This window comes from Ammospiza nelsoni, chromosome 3 (genome assembly GCF_027579445.1).
Source record: "Ammospiza nelsoni isolate bAmmNel1 chromosome 3, bAmmNel1.pri, whole genome shotgun sequence".
In the NCBI taxonomy this organism is placed as follows: Eukaryota; Metazoa; Chordata; class Aves; order Passeriformes; family Passerellidae; genus Ammospiza; species Ammospiza nelsoni.
In genome coordinates this window covers 91,124,809-91,143,767 of record NC_080635.1, presented here as the reverse complement: position 1 = coordinate 91,143,767, position 18,959 = coordinate 91,124,809, and the positions used below count along the sequence as shown (strand labels likewise).

At 40.8% G+C, this 18,959-nt stretch overlaps 1 protein-coding gene across 5 annotated transcripts in view; it reads right to left on the bottom strand.

Annotated features, from left to right (window-relative positions):
• Positions 1-18,554, bottom strand: part of SYNCRIP (synaptotagmin binding cytoplasmic RNA interacting protein) — a 26,578-nt gene extending 8,024 nt beyond the window's left edge. For all 5 annotated transcript variants that reach the window (XM_059467259.1, XM_059467260.1, XM_059467261.1 and 2 more), the window contains exons 1-10: positions 18,340-18,554; positions 16,888-17,047; positions 15,894-16,012; positions 15,608-15,715; positions 13,754-13,867; positions 13,495-13,671; positions 8,383-8,518; positions 7,478-7,683; positions 2,362-2,511; positions 938-1,059 (exon numbers count right to left, since the gene is read on the bottom strand). In XM_059467259.1, coding sequence (XP_059323242.1) covers positions 938-1,059; positions 2,362-2,511; positions 7,478-7,683; positions 8,383-8,518; positions 13,495-13,671; positions 13,754-13,867; positions 15,608-15,715; positions 15,894-16,012; positions 16,888-17,035 — 1,280 coding nt within the window. In that variant the 5' untranslated portion in view covers positions 17,036-17,047; positions 18,340-18,554. The remainder of the gene's footprint in view (positions 1-937; positions 1,060-2,361; positions 2,512-7,477; positions 7,684-8,382; positions 8,519-13,494; positions 13,672-13,753; positions 13,868-15,607; positions 15,716-15,893; positions 16,013-16,887; positions 17,048-18,339) is intronic.
• Positions 18,555-18,959: the final 405 nt, after the last annotated feature.

Sequence of the window (18,959 nt, the reverse complement as noted above, 5' to 3'; positions counted from 1 at the left end):
GAACAGGTATTTATGGTGGCATTGCCAAGATGTAAAATACACAGGAAGAAGTACAGCTGTATCAGCAAAAGATTTAAGCAGAAAAGGCCTGCCTGGCACAGAAGAGAAGCTAAAGAAAAAAGAAGAAATTCACTTCTTACACTAACACCAGATGCCCAAGGAAGAACAAAAGGGCTAATAAAGTTATAAGAACTATAAGCAGGGCAAACTTAACCAATTCCATGTGTACAGTAGGTCACCATGTGGAGATCTCTATTAATCCTGCAACCTCCCTATTCCATCTTCTTGGATACAGCACAACAGCACTTCCAAGTTATTTTTGGAAGTAAAGTGGGGGAGGGAATCTGGTTAAGACAGCAGGAAGATACCCAGGAAGAAAAACACATGAGAACATTAAGCAGAACACACCAGCAAGAAACTACTTTCTTGTTGTTGTTTTTAACCACGTTCAGCATTTACTAGTGCAAGATCTCTATCAGTATGAGTTTATAAGCTTCATGGGCAGATGCATCTTCTGGAAGTGGCAAGAAAGAACATCAGGACCCTCCTTTCAGTGGGTACTTTACTAAAGAGGGGGTGCTGTATCAATATTAGTAAGGCTGCTGAGAGGAACACACACTGCTAAGTTCATCCATGTGACATCACTGCAGAAGTACAGGGAAATTTAGAATAACAAGTGGGAAGTATGTATGTTTCATGACCTTCAGACAGTTCCTCCAGTGCTCTCACACTCAATAAGCAGAGCAAGACAGTACCTAAATTATCACTGAACACCACTATTAGATTTTTTATGCAAGCAAAAATGAATCCAACATCTTTCAGAGAAGCCAGAGAACCTGTACAGTATATCTAATAGAATACCCAGATGTTCTAATTCGACAGGATTGTACATGTCTTTCAGAAGCAATACAACATAACTACATGCATTTACACTTACATCTGATTTTTAGCCGCTTGTCTCTGAGCTTTCCGTTCTTTCCTTTTTTGATCTGGTGGCTTAGCAAAAACAATTTCAATGTTTTCTCCCTCTAAATCTTTGCCATTCATTTCTTCCATTGCCTGAAGGAATTAACCAGACTTTAAATATACTTCCAAGCACATCTGAAGTTAATTTTTTTCTACCTTTTAGAGTATGCATGTTTAAATTTGTTATCCAGAGCTAAAATTACAATATAAAGCTAAAAAAAAATTTAGACAATCAGACAGCATAGTATTATGGGGTCCAGTTAGGCATTTCTTCTGAACTTGGCTCTCAAACCCAGGACTTCATGTATCAGTTTAAAAATCTTCCCCTCAAAACTGAAAACAGGCTTCAATCTTTGCAAGCTGTTACAGTTAATGAAGTGGCAGAACTGTCCTCTGAAAGTGCGCATTTTGTAATCCATGAATAAATTCCTAATGTCAGCACACATGCAAACAGCAGAGCTTAGTATATTCTGCTATTCCTTTATTTTACTTGCAATATATATCACTTTCTTTTTCAACCAGAAGCCAAAAATTAAAGAGTCATTCTGATCACAAGGGAAAAACAGACAAACCAACCACAAAAACCCCCAACTCCTCCCCAAATCCACACCACCTCCCCACAACCATCAACTCCTCCCCTACCCTCCATGCCATGTACAGTTCCCACGGGCCACAGTTATTACTACAAGGTAATTTTGAGCAAAGGAATCCTAAAGATTCTACCACTTTTAGGGACTCTACATATCTAAGCCCTGACAGGATATATATCTTACTAAGACTCTTCCCATCACCTTCTAAGCATCTGCTTTAAGACATATGGATATGTAAGAAAACTGAATCCCCCTGTATCCTGCATCCACCCACATAACATAAAAAAAATGGATACACTACAGGCAGGAGGGGAATTACACTTTCCCTTCCTTAACAACACATGACATCAAGACTGGGCTAGCAAAATCCAGGAATGACAACTACTAAATCCTACAGGATCCCTCATAAAAAAAAAAAAATTAAAAAAAAAGCTTTTTCCTGGAAAAAATAAATAAAAAATATTACCTAAGTTTTTATCACCTGCCCTAGAGAAACTGCTTTAGATTTCTACCAATAATTTGCTGAGAAGAGTCATTCAACTTCTGGCACTTGAGTTTCAAATGGTAACAACATTATTATCTTAAAAGCTCATCTGCAGAATTACTTAGTGCAGGTGCATTAAAGATCCACTTTTCAAGCTAGAATTGCATCATCCTAGGAGACACCCAGAGAGGACAAAGTTATCAGTGACAGTGTGTTACCATTTCTCCAGACAAAGTTTTTTCTCAAATTAGAAGAAGCATACAGCTTCTAAGAACACTACTTACAACACACACACACAGAGCTACAGTCCTCTTCACTTACCTTTACAGCACCATCCCGTTCATCAAAATGAATGAAAGCATAGTCTTTTAGCTTCTTCACTCGTTCTAGCTTCCCAAATTGACTGAAGGCCTTTTCTAGGATCTCCTCTGTTACAGTATTGGCAAGATTGCGTACAAACAAAACTTTTACCTAAGGGGGATTAAAAAAAAAAAAAAAGACTTAGGAGTGTGTTCTAATTCCAAAACACAAAATGAAGCTTTACAAGTTACTGTGATTGGCATCACTGAAGAAACACCATTACATTTTCTGTACAGCATTTTACATACATGTGAATATGTATACGTAAACAGTCATACAGCATGAGTTAGCTCCAAAATTCCCTGACAGAAATATTTAATCTGTTATCAAACATGATTACATAAGTATTAGTATCCTGAAAGTCAATCCAATTTGTGTTAGTGCTTAAAAGGATCCTACCAGCAGTTATCTTCAACCCAGAACACTATCAAACTTGAGAGAAGGTAACCAGAATTGGTTACACACAAAACAATTAACTTGTCAAAACATTTGTTTAGACAGGCTTTAGCTCAGTTATTTGCAGAACAGCCATCACTGTAATATCTAGGTCAGAGGTGACAGGCCTGCAGCTTTCAAGCTGCTAAACTTGTGGCTCCCATGCTATAGCTACAGCAAACACCTAATGTCAGGACTGTGCTTGCCCGAGGGGCACTCAGTGACCTGAAGCCACTGCTAGAAGAAAGAACTGCAGACAGAAAGGGGATACTAAGGCTGACACTGGCCTGTTACCCTTCAACTTTCTCAAGTCAAACTGTGCTGCTCCCTTGGGGAAGAGTCATCCCCAAATAACTGTGGAAGTTTATGCCCTCCCCTGGCTCACTAAAGCACACAGTGGGGATCTTAAGCTACACAAAGACCGCTCCACAGCTTCTAAAATCAGAAAGGCACGTAATCATCCAACTTTCGACTGCCTGACATGGATTAAATCATCAACATAAAGTTTCATCAATCACCAACTGCAAAGGATAAAGGAAAATCTAGAGCAGTCTGACAAAAGCTTAAAATAAAGCCTTACTTAACATAGCACACAACATATACCGGAAAGCAGGAATCACCTATTAGTGACCCAACAGGATTGAAAGATTCATCCTTGTGTCCATGCCGAGGCTGCGCTTAGTGACCAGACATGAGCATGTTTACACCATGCCATCCATGTGCTCTCACAATTTAAAAGACTCTTCCAACTTGTCAAGAAGAGTTCCTTCCACGGGCTGGCACCATGCTCTGACAGTTTAATCACCTCCTACTGCCAAGGAATGCTCAGTCTTACCTGCCTACAATGGAGCTGCCAGTCAGCTGCAAGACCTGCAACTTCTCTTACATCCTCTCTGCTCCTACTGGTTTCAAATTAGCTGATGACATCAAATGACACTGCACGTGGCAGCACTGACTCCTGACCCTGAAGGTCAACACAAGTAACACAAGGTGTGAAAGGACCAAGGAAAGCATGCTTTGATTTCTGAAGCAGAGCTGTACTCTGCTCCCACCACATACAGGAATTCAATAAACTCGGACACCCTTTTTGGAGCTAGCTAAGTTACAAAAAGAACCAGGTCAGACTTGCATAAATCTGTCTTACTCACTAGCTGAAGTAGGATTGGATGCAGATTTGGAAGAAGGAATACACAGACCATAAATCTGACCCAGTGTATCAGCTCTGGACTTTGGCAATAGTTAATTCCGGCAGATTCTCAGGAGATCATAAAAGCCATATCCAACTCCACCAGGAAAGCTGTTTTCTATTATGTAGGTATTAAGCTTCTCCTACATGTCTTGATGGTAAGAGCAACCTTTATGTATTGTAACACATACATAATAACCATTTTTAGTAAAATATCCTAACTGCTACCTTAACCTTATTCCATGGAAATGAATTACAGAAAGTTTTGTGATGTAATCAATGGGTTTGAAAACCACTGACTTAAAAAAAAAAAATTCCATATTCTTGTTCTTTAGAAAAGGATGAAAACTAGAACCTCACAAGGAACCCTAAGCAGCCTAATAAATCCATGATGACTGACATGATTAAAAACTAGATAGAATAATCACTATTTTTTAAAAGATGCACTAATATTTTTTTAAGAAATAAAAAACCAATTAATTTAAATTTTCCCAGTGTAGACAAATCCATTAATCTCTAACAGCTGAATTTTTAACACCTTTGCTCATGTTACTGATTAGAAGTGTAACTGAATGAGTCAAAGATGATATAAAAGCTATTAGGCAGGATAAAGCATAGGGTGAGAGAAGATGAACCCATTTTTACTTAAGCCAGCTAAAAAGGAAGGGAAGTGGAAAAAAAAGAAGTCTTCTTCATTAAAGCTCACACATTGTTATACCAAAAATCCATAGATACTTGTAACAAGCAATATACCCAGCACCAGCATTTTGTTTTCAAGGCACAACTCACATTTAAAAAACTGCTTAAGATTAGACTATCCCAAAACCTCTGGTATCTGCTCCTTTTCCTCCTCTTACCTACAGCACAAACACTTCAGGCCACATTCTCCAAGGGATACTAGCCCTGTCTCTTGTCCTGTAATCTGCCAGACAGCCACAAGCATAAGACTTTATTTAGCTGCTTAACCTGCCACTCCAGAACGTCCTCTGCAGCCTCAGCCATCCTACAGAAATCAAGTAAAATATTAATAAATTTAGCTAGACTACAGGTGTAAGAGGTAACAAAATGACACTTAGGAGAAATTAAACTATCAACACAGTTGTTTGAGAAGTTGGAAAAAATTTCACTTTGGACCAGAAGTCAATACCTTAACCTATTATACTCTGATCTGTTAGTACAAGCACCTATCTCCTGTAGCAAATCCATCTAGCTTGAGAATCTAGCTTCATCTCTCATCATGCTCAATCTACTTTGTATTTAAGATAACAGTCCATTTAAATGAAAAGTATTTACCCATACAGTACACTCCACAACATTTTATCAGAAGGACAAAGGAAAAAAGACTCAAGTAGACATTTCAGAAATTTAAATTAGTAAGTGTCCATATATGATGAAACGACATGCTGCTTCTGAAAGATTTAGAACAGCATTCACCTTCTGGCTACACGTGTGAATTTGTCTTCCTTACAGCTTGCTCTTATGGACTTGTGTTTCTAGAAGTCTTGACAAGAGAACTGATGACCAGATGATTATTCTGATAAAAACAACCTATTTCTCCTAGTCACAGCTTCCTCCAGAGCCTTCTACCATAGCAATGTGCAAGATGACATGGGTCAATAGCTTTCCCTTTGCTCTGGACTAAAAGCAGTCAGAAGCACTGACAGCCAACCTGCAGCTCACATCCAGGAGATTACTGACTGCAGCAGCAGTTTCGCCGCTCTCTTAGAAGAAAGATACCAAGATCAGAAAATAAACCTTACACTTAGAGAAGGGCCAGATACAGACAGCTTCTGCACAGGTACAGCAGGCAGCCAAGAAAGACTGGAGTAGAGACTTTCCTTGTTGCAAGAATAAACTAAAGGATGCAGCCAGTGAGGAAGGTCAGACACCAATTATCATCTCAGTTTCTGTCTTCGGACACAACCCAGATGGTCTCTACTTTTTCAATATTATTCATGTAGCCTCACTTTTCCATACATCTTCAACCCAAGCTTCATGTCCTATCTTTGGCATGTGGCACCAGATGTATTCAAGTTGATTTTATCCATGTTTTCTACATCTCTTTCCTTCATTTTCACGTTTCTTCTCTTTTCATGTCCCATTTCAAACACAAAACAATAGAAGGTATTAACATATTCAAATAAAACTGTACAGTAAATGGGGCAAACCACAATCAAGCATTTATTTCTTTAGCCTTTTACTCCGCACATCTGCAAACTTACTTAGGAGAGATGCTTGATTATGTCCCCTATAATTTTCTTTCCATCTATATTGTTGTATCAGCAGAAATTGCTGCTTATTTATTTTAACAGTTTGGTGGATTAAGTCTCTTCTCTTTTGAGCCATGAAACTAAACATACAGGCTGCCATATTTAGGTAGTGCCACCTTCCACAAATTTGACCTGCAAGACTCCTTCCCTACTGGTGACAGTCTATCATGCTGGGCAAGAAAAATAAAGTCTGCAGACAAAATAGTCCAAAAGCTTCTGTAATACCTGTATTACAAAAGCAGCTTTTTCCCTAAAATGAGCCCCCACCCCAACCCTTTTCCCTTATGGCTCACCAAAGAGGAGATCCCAGCCAAGCTATCTTACTAGGTCCATCAAAGTAGGACTCCAGCAAGTGACGTGTCTCAGATGAGAGTAAAAGCACAGACGAAAAGCAAGCAAAGAGAAAGAGATAAGGATATGGGCTAGCTAAGAGATTCCATTAAACAACTCAGCTACACAACACAACTGAAAAAGACAGGGTTGGGCAATATCTGATGGGAAAAAAAAAATAAATCAGGTAGTTTGTTTCTGGCAAGATACCAGGCACATATATAAAACAACTGCTACAATGTACTTCAAAATGTTTTAACACTCCAGACTTCAGCTTCACCTCAATGCTCAAAATCCAAAACATTGCCAGTCTAGGTATTAAAAGGAATTAACTCCCTCAAATTAAAAATAACTATCGAGTTCCAAATACAAGCTAATTGCTGAACTTCTCAGAAGTAACTGCTAATAGCAACTTTGAAAATACATTTGTGTACATTTGAACACTGACACATTCTTTCTAATGCTGAAGTGATACAATTCCAGGTTTAAAAAGAATTAAGGCTGTTCTGTGAGGATATCTCTATTTCCGTCCTTCCAAATACTAGGGTACATAACCATTTTAACTCCAGGAGTCACCACCATAACTTCCAGGTAAAAAATTAACAACATCATCATACGCATCATTTTGGCAAGAATTACATTCACCATTCAGCCATGGGAACACAAAATGATATTAGGCCATATAGAGTTTTTAAATCCACACAATTTCTGAGGCATATTCATTTCTTATAATCACACCTACATCTCTGTCAAGAAGGCTGAAAAGATGTTATTTAATTTTAGGCTAATTCCAGGAAATACCTAATTTGGAACAAAGCACTTTAAATGTACTATGGTCCCAGTACAGCTTTATTACCTTTGCCATGACTTCAGGATCTGGGTCTTCTATAGGGTCAGCCCATTCCACTGTAACAACATTTCCCCAGACTTTCACTTTGCCACTCATTAGTCTACGTCTGGCCTGAGCAGCAGTTTTGTGATCTTCATATTCAAGAAAGCAGAAACCCCGATTCTTTTTCTTGTCATCAGGCTGATGATACAATATGACATCTGTAAGACCCTCTGAAATGAAATAAAATATTTATTTGTTATATCATAAAGTGTGGGTTGTCTTTGTAACTATGGAAGAATACTCTTAGCTGAATGGAAGAGAGTTAGGGGCAGCCAAAAGTTTTGCTTTGTCAATCCTCCTCTTAAATCCCTAAGTTACAACACTTATCAGTGTGTGTTTTTTCCATAATGTCTAAACAAAAGAGATAAAAGTTGCGTGACCCCAATACCTAAAAAGTTTATTGCTCCAAAGAACCCAAAGTCTGTAATTCAGTAACAGAGAAACAGTACCTTTGCAAGTTCAAATGTTATCAAAAAGAGATTCTTAAAATTTAAGAATTATAAAGCTCAGAACCAGTTACATTCTTCTGCTTGCTTCAGTTTTGCCCCGACAAGTTTTAAAACATCCATTACTATTGAAATTATTAAACTTTTAATTCAAATTTCTTTGAACAGATTTTTTTAAACATTACACACTTACTCTACAGGTAGAACTTAGAACCACCCATCTAGTCTAATTACAAATATCTCAGCCCTCAGCAAAACAACAGTTTTTAAAAAAATCCAAACAAACCCCAATACACAATATTGAGATAAACGCTGTGTGGGCTTGGTTTGTTTTCATCATCATTCAACTACAAGCTAAAAGACAGCTTGTCACTAACCACACCCGACACCTTCCAGGTCTATAAAACCTAGTCACTGACTCACCTGTTACTTTGCTGAATTCTTCAACAATTTGCTCCTTGGTTTTACTCTTAGGAATAGACCCAACAAAAAGCCTATTATTGGCAACAGAGATGCATACACCAATGTGTTTTCCAGACCGAATTTCATGGTTGTTGTACTGCAACAAAAAAATTATTGGACAATCATCAGTTACAAATAATTTTCACCCTCTGCAACAGCAGCATACCAAATATTTAACTTTGGAAAACTCAGAATTGAACAATTTACCTAATTTTTGCAACTTAACACATTTTTACGATGCATATTCAACTACTCTGAAGTATATTCATGTTTTCTAAAGTATCTCCACAATTTCAGCCAACAATTATTCCTCCTTCCTTGTTCAAGTCTCTCAACACTAATTTCTTTAGAAACTTTTTCATATAGAACCATGCAAATCATCAAGGTCAAGGCTTCTCCCTTCATAACCATGCAGAAAAAAAATGCAAGTTTCTCTACAGGCTGTAGCTATAAATTCTTGATTTGTGTGTAATACAAGACATGAGTTGCAATTAAAGTCAAATTCACTTCTGAAGTTCCACAGTTAACAAAAGAGAGTTGTGATCAGGTCTTCTTCACAAAATGTTCAAGAGCAACCAGCAAATACTTTCCAACACATAAACATTACACATGTAAAGATAGTCAACAGCAAGAACAACTTTCTAATGACTTGAAATCCTAAGACTTCTGTTAAAATGCTTCTCCCATAACATCTGGAAGATACCCTGAACATGTCAGCAGTTTAAGAGGGGAAAAAAAAGAAGGATTACTGTAGACATCTGTTAAAAAAACATCAAAAAACGCCTTTCATTGAGATGCAGACACAGACATGCATCATCCAAATAAGCAGCAGGGAGGACAACTGCTGGTATATCAACTCACTTCTAACTGGAAGCCCTGCAAGACAGTTCTTTAGCTAAGAAAATGAATTTTGTGGTCAACATCTTATTGCCAAGCAGCAGGAAAGATTTTTAAAATTTCATCTAGCTATTCATTTTATGATTTATTTTGTGCTTGATGGTAAATCTTACTACATAAGCTAGTTATCCTCTACCCCATCATGCTTTTTATGCAATAAAATCTGGAAGATGTTTGTTTCTATTTATCTTGGGCAAACAAAAACTCCACTACTGGAAGTTTTCTAAGCTAGGTAACTGCACCTAAAGTGAGCAAAAAGGAGAACTGTACATGTGAAAAGGACAGAGTGACATCTTCACAATGAATTATGTTTCAAAACATAGCAGGAGACAACAAAGGACTTCCATTTCCATATGTGTTGCCCATGTAGCAGAGGAATAGTTGATTTTTAAGTAGGAAGCTCAAGTAGGAGCAGCGCTAGCTGCATATATATTATCATCACTATTAAATATACACATCAATAGATCATATACACATCAAGAGACAGGTTTTAGTAGCTAAAAAATAAGTAGTCTTCTAAAGAAACACCTTTAAAGAAGCTGACAGTTTATTGGTCTATGAAAGTGATTCTTCACTAACTGAACTGTACACCAGGAAACATTTCCTTGCATTAGGAAACTTTTTTTACTGAGAGGGTGCTCAAATACTGGAACAGGCTTCCTAGAGACATGGTCAATGCCCCAAAGCTGCCACAGTCTAAGAGAGGCATCTGAACAGTGCTCTTGATGACCAAGATGACTGCAACAATTTTAGTCAGCCATGAAATGGTCAGGCACATGGACTACATGATCACTGCAGGTCCCTTTCAAATTAAATACTCTATTCGATAAGGATAATTGAAAGTATTATCCAACCAGTCCTGCTAAAATTTTAACACTGAAGTTTGGCTACACATCTAGTCTAATCTAATGTAAGAGTCTCTCATTCAACTCAGTAAAATTAACTTTGTTAATTTTACTCTCATACAACTCAGTATGTTGTATGAGAGTAAAACTAACAAAGTAAAATTAATATTTTCTACTATTTTGCACTTCCACTGATAATTTCTACTAGTTTTTTTCATCCTCCAATGTATTAACCACTATTTTTCACTGCGTGTTTCTCTCTATACAGAGAAAAGTCTTCAGTTAGGTGTTCTTGACCATCAAGTTGGTAATTTTTAGGTAAATACTTTGCATACCATCTGCAAACTCAGATTAGCCATAAAAAGGCTCAGATCATGATCTGGGTAAAGTGCCAAAACAGTCAGGCTACCAAAGTAGCTATGTCAGCATACTGCTTCCCCCTCCTGTCATCATGGAATCTGTGTCTGAAGTCAGCAGCAGATTGCCACCCTCCAGACAATGTAATCGTTTTGGGCTTTTTGTCATTGACTTATGTAAGAACTTACTCATGAACAAGTCAAAATATGCAGGTCTGTCCTGTCACTTTACTAACCTATATTTTCACTACCAATTTTAGTTTACTAGGAGCAAATGGCAAGCTGCACCTCCACACATAGGTAGCAAACTGCTTAATTCATCTGTAGTTCCATTCTGATAAGCTTACAGCTGTTCTAGTCAAAAATACACAGAATGCTTCAGTAGTTTTCAGTATGTTTTCCCATAAGCTTCACCTCAAAAGTCTTTATTCTGTACATATCCACAGTAACCTTATTCACACAAATCTTTTGAAAAACCTAACTCTAGCAACTTCTTATGAAATAGGAAGGAGGACTGAACATGTGTGCAAAAGAACACAACTGGAGTTGTAATTCTTAAACAGTATAAATTAAACATGCTAACAGGGGAAAAAGTGAGATAAAAAGTCATACTTTGAGAGTGAATACTTGTGTGAACATCTGAGATGCCATTTCTACTTAACTAGCAAAGAGTTTACCACACTGAATTAAATACTAGTCACAAAAATAGGAGAGAATTTCCTTAATTGTTTTTAAAATAGTTCTGTCTTTGCTTAAGACAAAAATGGAGTGATACTGTGGCCTGATACTGAGAAGAATTACAGATATGAAGAGTAATTAATTATAAGTGGCTTAAAAATGCATATGCATAAACAAAATCAAGACTTCAATCTTTTAAACGGCAAGATTTCTTGTTAAAGAATAAAGTATGCCAACATTAAGTGTATCCAGAAATTTTAGCTCAGTTTTACATTAACTTGACCTGCAGACTGCAGAAGATATATACAGCAGCCACAAACATGAATTGTATGCAAAATATGTTACACCAACTCCAGGAGCCTGAAGATAGGTCAGTTCATTCTCCACTGTAGTTCGGTATTGACAAAAACATAGCTGTCTCTTATCACCCAAAAGTCTATAGGCAATGCAGAGACTTTCAATCTCATTCTTTTCTATATCGTCCCGGCAAAAAAAAGCCTCTTGGAAAAAGATGGGAAATAACAAGAAAGATTATCCCAAGGAGTCCAGAAAGCTGGGAAGTTGTATACACCTGAGAAGGCTACAGGCAGTATCAAAAAGAACACCACCTGTTAAAATAAAAGGTTATGACAATAGCTAGGACCAAGTATTCAGTGCTTTGAAGAGGTCTTTCAGCAGTATCTCCCATGCATATGTAACTAATACAAGTTACAGACCCACAATTTTCAACTGAACTCGACAGCCACAATTTGCTAATACTCCTGTAAACCACTTCTAGATAACTTGGGAAATTTTCATACCAAACTAGCCAGTCAATTACGGTTGAAATCACTCCAAAAAACCCTGACACATATCATAGAATCCAATTTAAGACTAACACTACTTTCTAAGAGTTTAGCATGAAAGTTGAAATACTGCTCCATCAACTGCACCACTTCTTAGCTGTCACGCTCAGCGGCTGTTTAACTCACAAGCTTCATTCCTGCATATCCAAGATCAGACATAAAGGGACATCAAGTAGTTCCTTCCCTTGTATCGTTTAGAGGAGGACTGAGGCTAGGATCTGATGTTACTTTTCTGGAAATATGACTTGAATGACTTTCCAGAGCACGTTACCTTTAAGCAAAATCCAGCTTAATGAAGAAAAATTGTTTTGTTTCATTTACTCCGAGAACTTATGTGCTTTGTTTCACTGTTCTGCTAAGTTAAAAGTTAACTCTTAAGTGTTCACACACACACAACAGTTAGGTGGACTATGAAAGTACAAGGAGAACACAGAGTTATCCCCAGTATATCTAACTGCACACTGGAACAACCAACTGATCTTATTTAGAAAGCTAATCAGTGTATACCACATTGGTTTTGTACTTCCACTTTTGCAGAATATTTGTGTGCTTTCTCAAAACAAATTCCCATTTTCAGCTTGATTTGTCTCCACGTCAAGAGGGCACCTTAGTTTAAGCTATACCTCATTACAAACCAAGGTTTTTAGTTAACCCTACTATAGCAATACAGTATCAGCACACTTCACAATGTGTATGGCTAGCACTAGCAAGTCATACACACACTAATCTAGGCCATATCAATGTAGCAGTAACTAGCTCAAAAAATTCAAATTTAACTTAGCCAGGAAAATAAATGCCCTATGCAAGGATCAGGACAGTGTTTCTCCCCACCCTCTTCTTTAATGATGGGTACTTCATGCATAAAACCAGAGAAGTTTATCACTTCAAACTATTTCATACCTCTGTGTAAAACAGAGGGAATGCTCCTTAGACTGGCAAGATTTATTATGTTTTCCTGTCAGCTGCAGCAAATAGAACAGACCTCCAATGCTCAAGAGACATTTTTTCCCCATGTGAAGTATCTTATGAAACTCTGTGACTTTGAAGTACTTTTCCAGCACGGGCCCCCTGCTGGTGCAGAAACACATCAGGAGTCAGAGACACCCTGACCAGCACTGCCCTTGCACCACAGCAACTCCAACACCACCGCTCTCCAGAACACATACAGATGCACAGCTCAAGTCACTACTGCTAATACAACTTTGATTAATAATAAAGGCTCATCTAACTGCACCAAACAGCAGTCCATCAGCTTTTTTTTTCCCTGTCCCTAATGCAGTCAGAAAATCTTCATATGCAATAAGGATATAAATTTAACACCTAGTGGAAATTATGAAGTAATCTAACAATAACAGTTTTACCTCAGGCATTTAAGCACTAGGACCAGGAGGACAAATGCTTCTGAGCCAGAGTGCACATCATCAAAAGAGAAAAAAATCCAAGCGAACTCACCAGTTTAACAGCTTCCTGAGCTGCTTCTTTAGTACAAAAAGTGACAAAAGCATATCCTCTGTTTAGACCAGTTAGTGGATCCATCATTAAGCGGAGATCCCATATAGGTCCTGCCTTCTCAAATAATGGAACAAGTTCATCTTCAAACAAGTCTCTCGGAATCTTGCCCACAAATATCTACAACAGACATACAAAGCACTGTTTATAAAAAGTATTTCCAATGAGTAAGTCTACATCTGCATCAACATCTCCTTCTTACCTCTGTACCAACAGAAGGTTGCTGTCCTGAATATACAGACTCTGGAGGAGGTCCACCATATTTCCTCTGTCCAGTAGTCACATCAAGAGTGTAGCCAGTTCTCTCCAACAGTGCCTTCAAGCAAAAACTTAAGATTTTAAAATCACATACGAAGTGAGCAAGGTTACCCGCACTTCATTCACAGACAGACACGCTTCTAATTCCTTTTAAACTGTACTGCTTTGAAGGTCCCACAAACAAATCTCCTGCTGGTACTTCAACAAGAAACTTGCAAAACAATTAACAGAACTATTAGGTAAAGAAACACTGCTAGAAAATTAGAGATTCACATCCAGTTTTCCCAATTCCTTCACTTTCATTAAAAAAAAAAAAAAAGCCAAGTAATAGTAACAGAGCTTCTCTTTAATTAGGAAGATCTTAGTCTGAGCCACTTCTTGTTTTGGCATGTCCAATCCTGCAGACGTTTATGCCGAAGAGTTCCCTGCACTTAATGAGATTACTCATAAGTGTGAAGTTAAAGAACACATGTTTAAGTGCTTACACCCCTGGTACAGGGGTGCTGTACAGACTGCTTCAGGTACCCAACAACCAACGTGATAGTACTACTTCCTTTCTCTTATCCCCCCTTCAAATTCCCTGTGGGCTTATACACGATCCCAGGACAACTAACCCTCACTGGAACCACTGCATGTAGTTATAGATATAGGCAGATATAGTTACAGGCATAATACCAAATTAAAATGCTAGCTGACATTCAGTATGTAAACACATGAGAAATTCCTCTGAAATTAAGTCTTTCATAATAATTTTGTACAAAGACAATTCAGCTCTACACACAAAGAAACTGCACATTAAACAAGCCAAATTATAGTCAAGAGTTAGCAATTTTACAACAACAAAATTGCAGTTATTTTAAATGCTAGAGCCATCAGCAGTAAAAGCCATACTACTTGAAGTTATTAACCAAGTCCTCATAATATTGTTGTATTATGTGGCAGTGACAAAAACTGCACCAGTTTTTTTTAATTCATAATTAATGGTATCTCAGCCTCAAAGTCAAGAGAAAAAATGATTTTCTAATTTTATAGGATACATAGTTATTTGTATCAATCGTTTTATACTATATACCTGAAGTGTCAAAGAAGAAAGAGTCTCTGGGGTTTTTTTATGACACCACCTAAACATGCTTAGATGGTTTTCTGTCTCTTAAGCTTTGGTAAAGTTGATTTAAATATTTTTAAATAAATCATTATACGCCTAACACTTGAGAAAGGAGTCTCTTGCTAGCAGCAGATCTGGTCAAAAAAATAATTTACCCATTCAGACAGTTTGGGGTACAGTTTATGAGCAGAGTGATTATGTCATAAGAAGTGGGCTAAATCCTAAATCCATTACAATCTGTTTTTTCAAACACGTGGTATCTCCTCCCTATTGTGGAGTTGCTCTAAATCTGAACTAAGGGGGCGGAGTGGAAATAACAACAACAAAAAAAACAGAACACAAAAAACAATCAGCAATAGCTGAACTTAAGCATTTTGAACTTGAGTAACTATGCTGACAAGTATGCACTAACTTTTTACTGCAAAATACAGTAACTGTCTCAGTAAGACACACAGCAAACTGTGAAAGCTTTTTCACTTTTATATGTTCAGTTCCAGCAATATATTAACTTTTTACTTGAAAAGGAAGAAGTGCAAGACAAAATTTCAAGTGACAGCTTTCAACTATGACAAATAATCAGTAATAATCTTTTTTTAAAAAAGCACAGTTTGAAAACAACCAACATAACTATCACAACAACTCAGAAAAACAAACAACAGGTAGACCTCATAACTTTAATTTTTACTGACATACCTTAATTTTTGCCTCATCTGGTCCTTTGCTAGAATCTGCCACCTTGGTCCCCTGTTTTTCCCTCTGCCTGTATGTCTTCATGACTCCACATAAAAAGGCACTTTTGTTCTGCAAAAGATACAATCTTCAGTTCTGAAAACATGACAAGCCAGAATCTCTTTTTACGTTGAACTAATACAGTGTTCACTTTACATATCACATACAATCACTGAAGAGACTCAGACCTCTTCCCAGACAACTAACAGTTTATCCCTCAGCAATTATACTGTAAACTGCTAAATGTTACCTGAACGTGTGAGAGATCACTGTCTTTAAACTGCTGAAGCACTGCCAGTGCACCTTCTTCATTGAATTCCTTTAAAGCTTCAATAGCTCTTTCATCTAGATCACTATGTGCAACTAGGCCTAGAGAAAAGAAAAAAATTACTAATTATATTTGGTCAGAAATCTTTGTAAAACCTAATGTAGCATCCCTAACACATTTCTGTGACCTCTAAATCAATTACTGATTAAAGTAAGTTACCATGCATAAAAAACCATTTAGTTCCTTTGAAGTTAAATATTTAAGGATATATAATCCTTTAATTAAAACCAAAAAGAGATAAGACTCAGAGTAAAAGTTACTACATTTATGTGTTCATTTGACTTCTGTGAAACCCAGATGTTACATGGGCCAAGTTTAATTTCAATATCCTGAATCTGAATTCAGAGGAGTCTATCAAAACCTACCAAAGCCTGACTTAGCTTGCTTAGCAATGTTACCTCAGTACGCTTTTAGAAGACTATAAATACAAATAAACTGCAGCGCTAAAAATGGCCATCACACTCCAAAATCAAGCCTTAAAAAATGCTGGCTATTACCACATCTGAAAAAACCAACACCATAACTTCTACATCCATAAGCCCAAACACCATGTCAGGAAGTATCACTTGCACACGAAGATGCACACCAAGGCTTTAGTTTCTTACTGTTACCTGCAATTACTGCAAAAAATGCACAAAGACCACATCACCTGCTCCTCCTAAAAATCATCTGTTGCCTATTCCAGCTGCTGCTCTGGTCCCCTACATACTTCTTCCCACCTGTCAGCCCAAGTAGCCTGGGACTTTCCTCTGAAAGATACTACAATAAATTGAAGCACTGAGCCTAAAACATCTAGATTTTGGTAAGACTGCAGTTCCCATACTTTTGGAAACCACAAAAAGCTGCTATTTTATACCAAAGACAGCAGAATCCAATAAAATATTGTACATGTAGTTTTGCAAGTCTTAGATCTTACCTGCAACGTAAATTTCATCTAGTTTTTCAGCAACTTTCTGTGGTAAACCAGCATCAAGCAATGTCTGGAAATGCTCAGAATGGGTAACTGCAGCAGAAGTATCCATGGGCTCTTCAGTACCATTCCCATTAACATGTTCAGTAGCCATGTTTCCAGATATCTGTTCAAAGGCAATAAGCATCAAAATTAAGCTAGATATACCTTCAGGTAGAACAATTCAAGTGACAATACATGCAACAGACTATCCTGTTCTTTGAAAGTCGTGGGAAAAAATATAAATAATAGCAGATCACCGCCCTGACACTTTTTTTTTTAGCTTTGCAAGGCACAGGAAATTCCTCACAAGAAGCACTAACACAAAGGAAAGCCCTAACACCACTGCCTAGGGGGGGTGGGGTAGCTTTCACTGCAGGTTTTACACAACCCAGACAGACACTGACTCACCTCCCCTCTCTCTAACGCACTCCCCAAGACACTCCGAAAAGTTAGAAATGGAGCAAAAAGGCCAGAGCGGGGGTGGCACGACAAGCAAACCTGCCACATGCACCGCGATACCGTCACTGACACTCGCTGCCGCCTCCTCCGCCCGCTGCAAACTCGCTGTCCCTCGGCTCACGCCGCCTCTCCAGGCCCCGGGCGCGGCCGGGATCCCTTCCCGCCTCCACTTCGGTGCCGGCCGGGCAAGCGAGAGGAACAAAGCGCTCTTCCCAGCCCGCACCCACCCACGGCGGCGGCGGCCATGAGCCCGATGGAAACACGTGCTCCGCGCGTTCAGATGTCCTACAACTTCCTCCAGTGACCGACTTCCCCCCCTCCCCGCAACACTCCCGCGGGAGGAGCGGCTCCCCCCCGCCCGGAGCCCCGGCCATTCCCCACCTCTCACCCTATTCCCCCCGGAGAGCGGGTTGCAACACCCCGGGCCCGATTTCACCACCCGGCCGGGAGCTCGCGGAGCCTCCCGGCCCCGCCGCCGCCTCCCGGCCGCACTCCTGTCCGGAACAATGCAAGGCCCCGTTTCCCAGCCAGGAAACGCCGCTGCCCATCGCCCACCGCCTCCCGACGTGACCGGGACCACGCCAAACCCGGGCGACCCCGCTCCCCGCGCACACGCTGGGCACCGAGGCCGCCGTTCGCCCCCTGCCCCTCACGGGCAATGAATGGAGCGGCGGGGCCGCGGGACAATAAAGCGGGAGCCACGCGCCCCGCGCCGGCCCGGCTCGGGTGGTGCCTCGGCCGCCGCCGCCACGCCGGGGCCGCGCACCGGCCCGACCGGCCCCCGCCCGCCCGACAGCGGCGGCCACGAAGGCAGCGCTAGCAGCTCCTCCACCCATCGCGCAGCGCCCCGGCCCCATAGCGCTGCAGGGCCCCAGCGTGCGCCTCCCGCCCTCCGCCGCCTCAGCCCGCTCTGCCACCCGGCCCGCTTCCACCCCGCCAGCGCCCGGCCGCCCTGACCTGTGTGTGTCTGCGGGGTGAGAACCGCCGTGTGCCAAGGGTCTCTCGGGGCGCGGGTCGCGGCTCGGCGTGCTGAAGCGCTGCCCCCGTTCCGCGCTCCCGCGGCGGTGTGTCCGGGCAGTGCTGCTGCTGGAGCTGGCGTAAAATGGCGGCCGCTCGAGCGCTCACGCCGCTGCTGCTGCTGCTGCTGCTGGCACCAGCCCCGGCCCCTTCCACTCCGCGCGGGGGGGGGCGGGCGGAGGGCGGGCGGGAGCGGAGCGGGGGGAGCGGGAAGAGAAGAGGAGGAGGAGGAGGAGGAGGAGGAGGCGCCGCCGCGCGCGCTGGCGCAGCCCCAAAACCCGGGGTCTCCCAGGCAGCTCCGCAAGGGTTATATCGCCGAGCCCCGCCCGCGCGCGCGCGCCCGCCCGCCCGCTCTCCCCTCCGTTCGCCCCACGCGCGCGCTCCCCGCCTTCCATGCGGAGCGGCGCGCGCCGCTGCCTCGCCGTGTCCCTCCCTCCCTCCTTCCCGCGGGAAGCGCTGCCCGGCCAGGCGGCGGCGGCGGGACGAGCCCCGCGCGCGCACCGCGCCCTCACTGGCGCCGCCCGCCTGCACCTGTGCGGGCTCGGCGCCGGCGGAGCGGC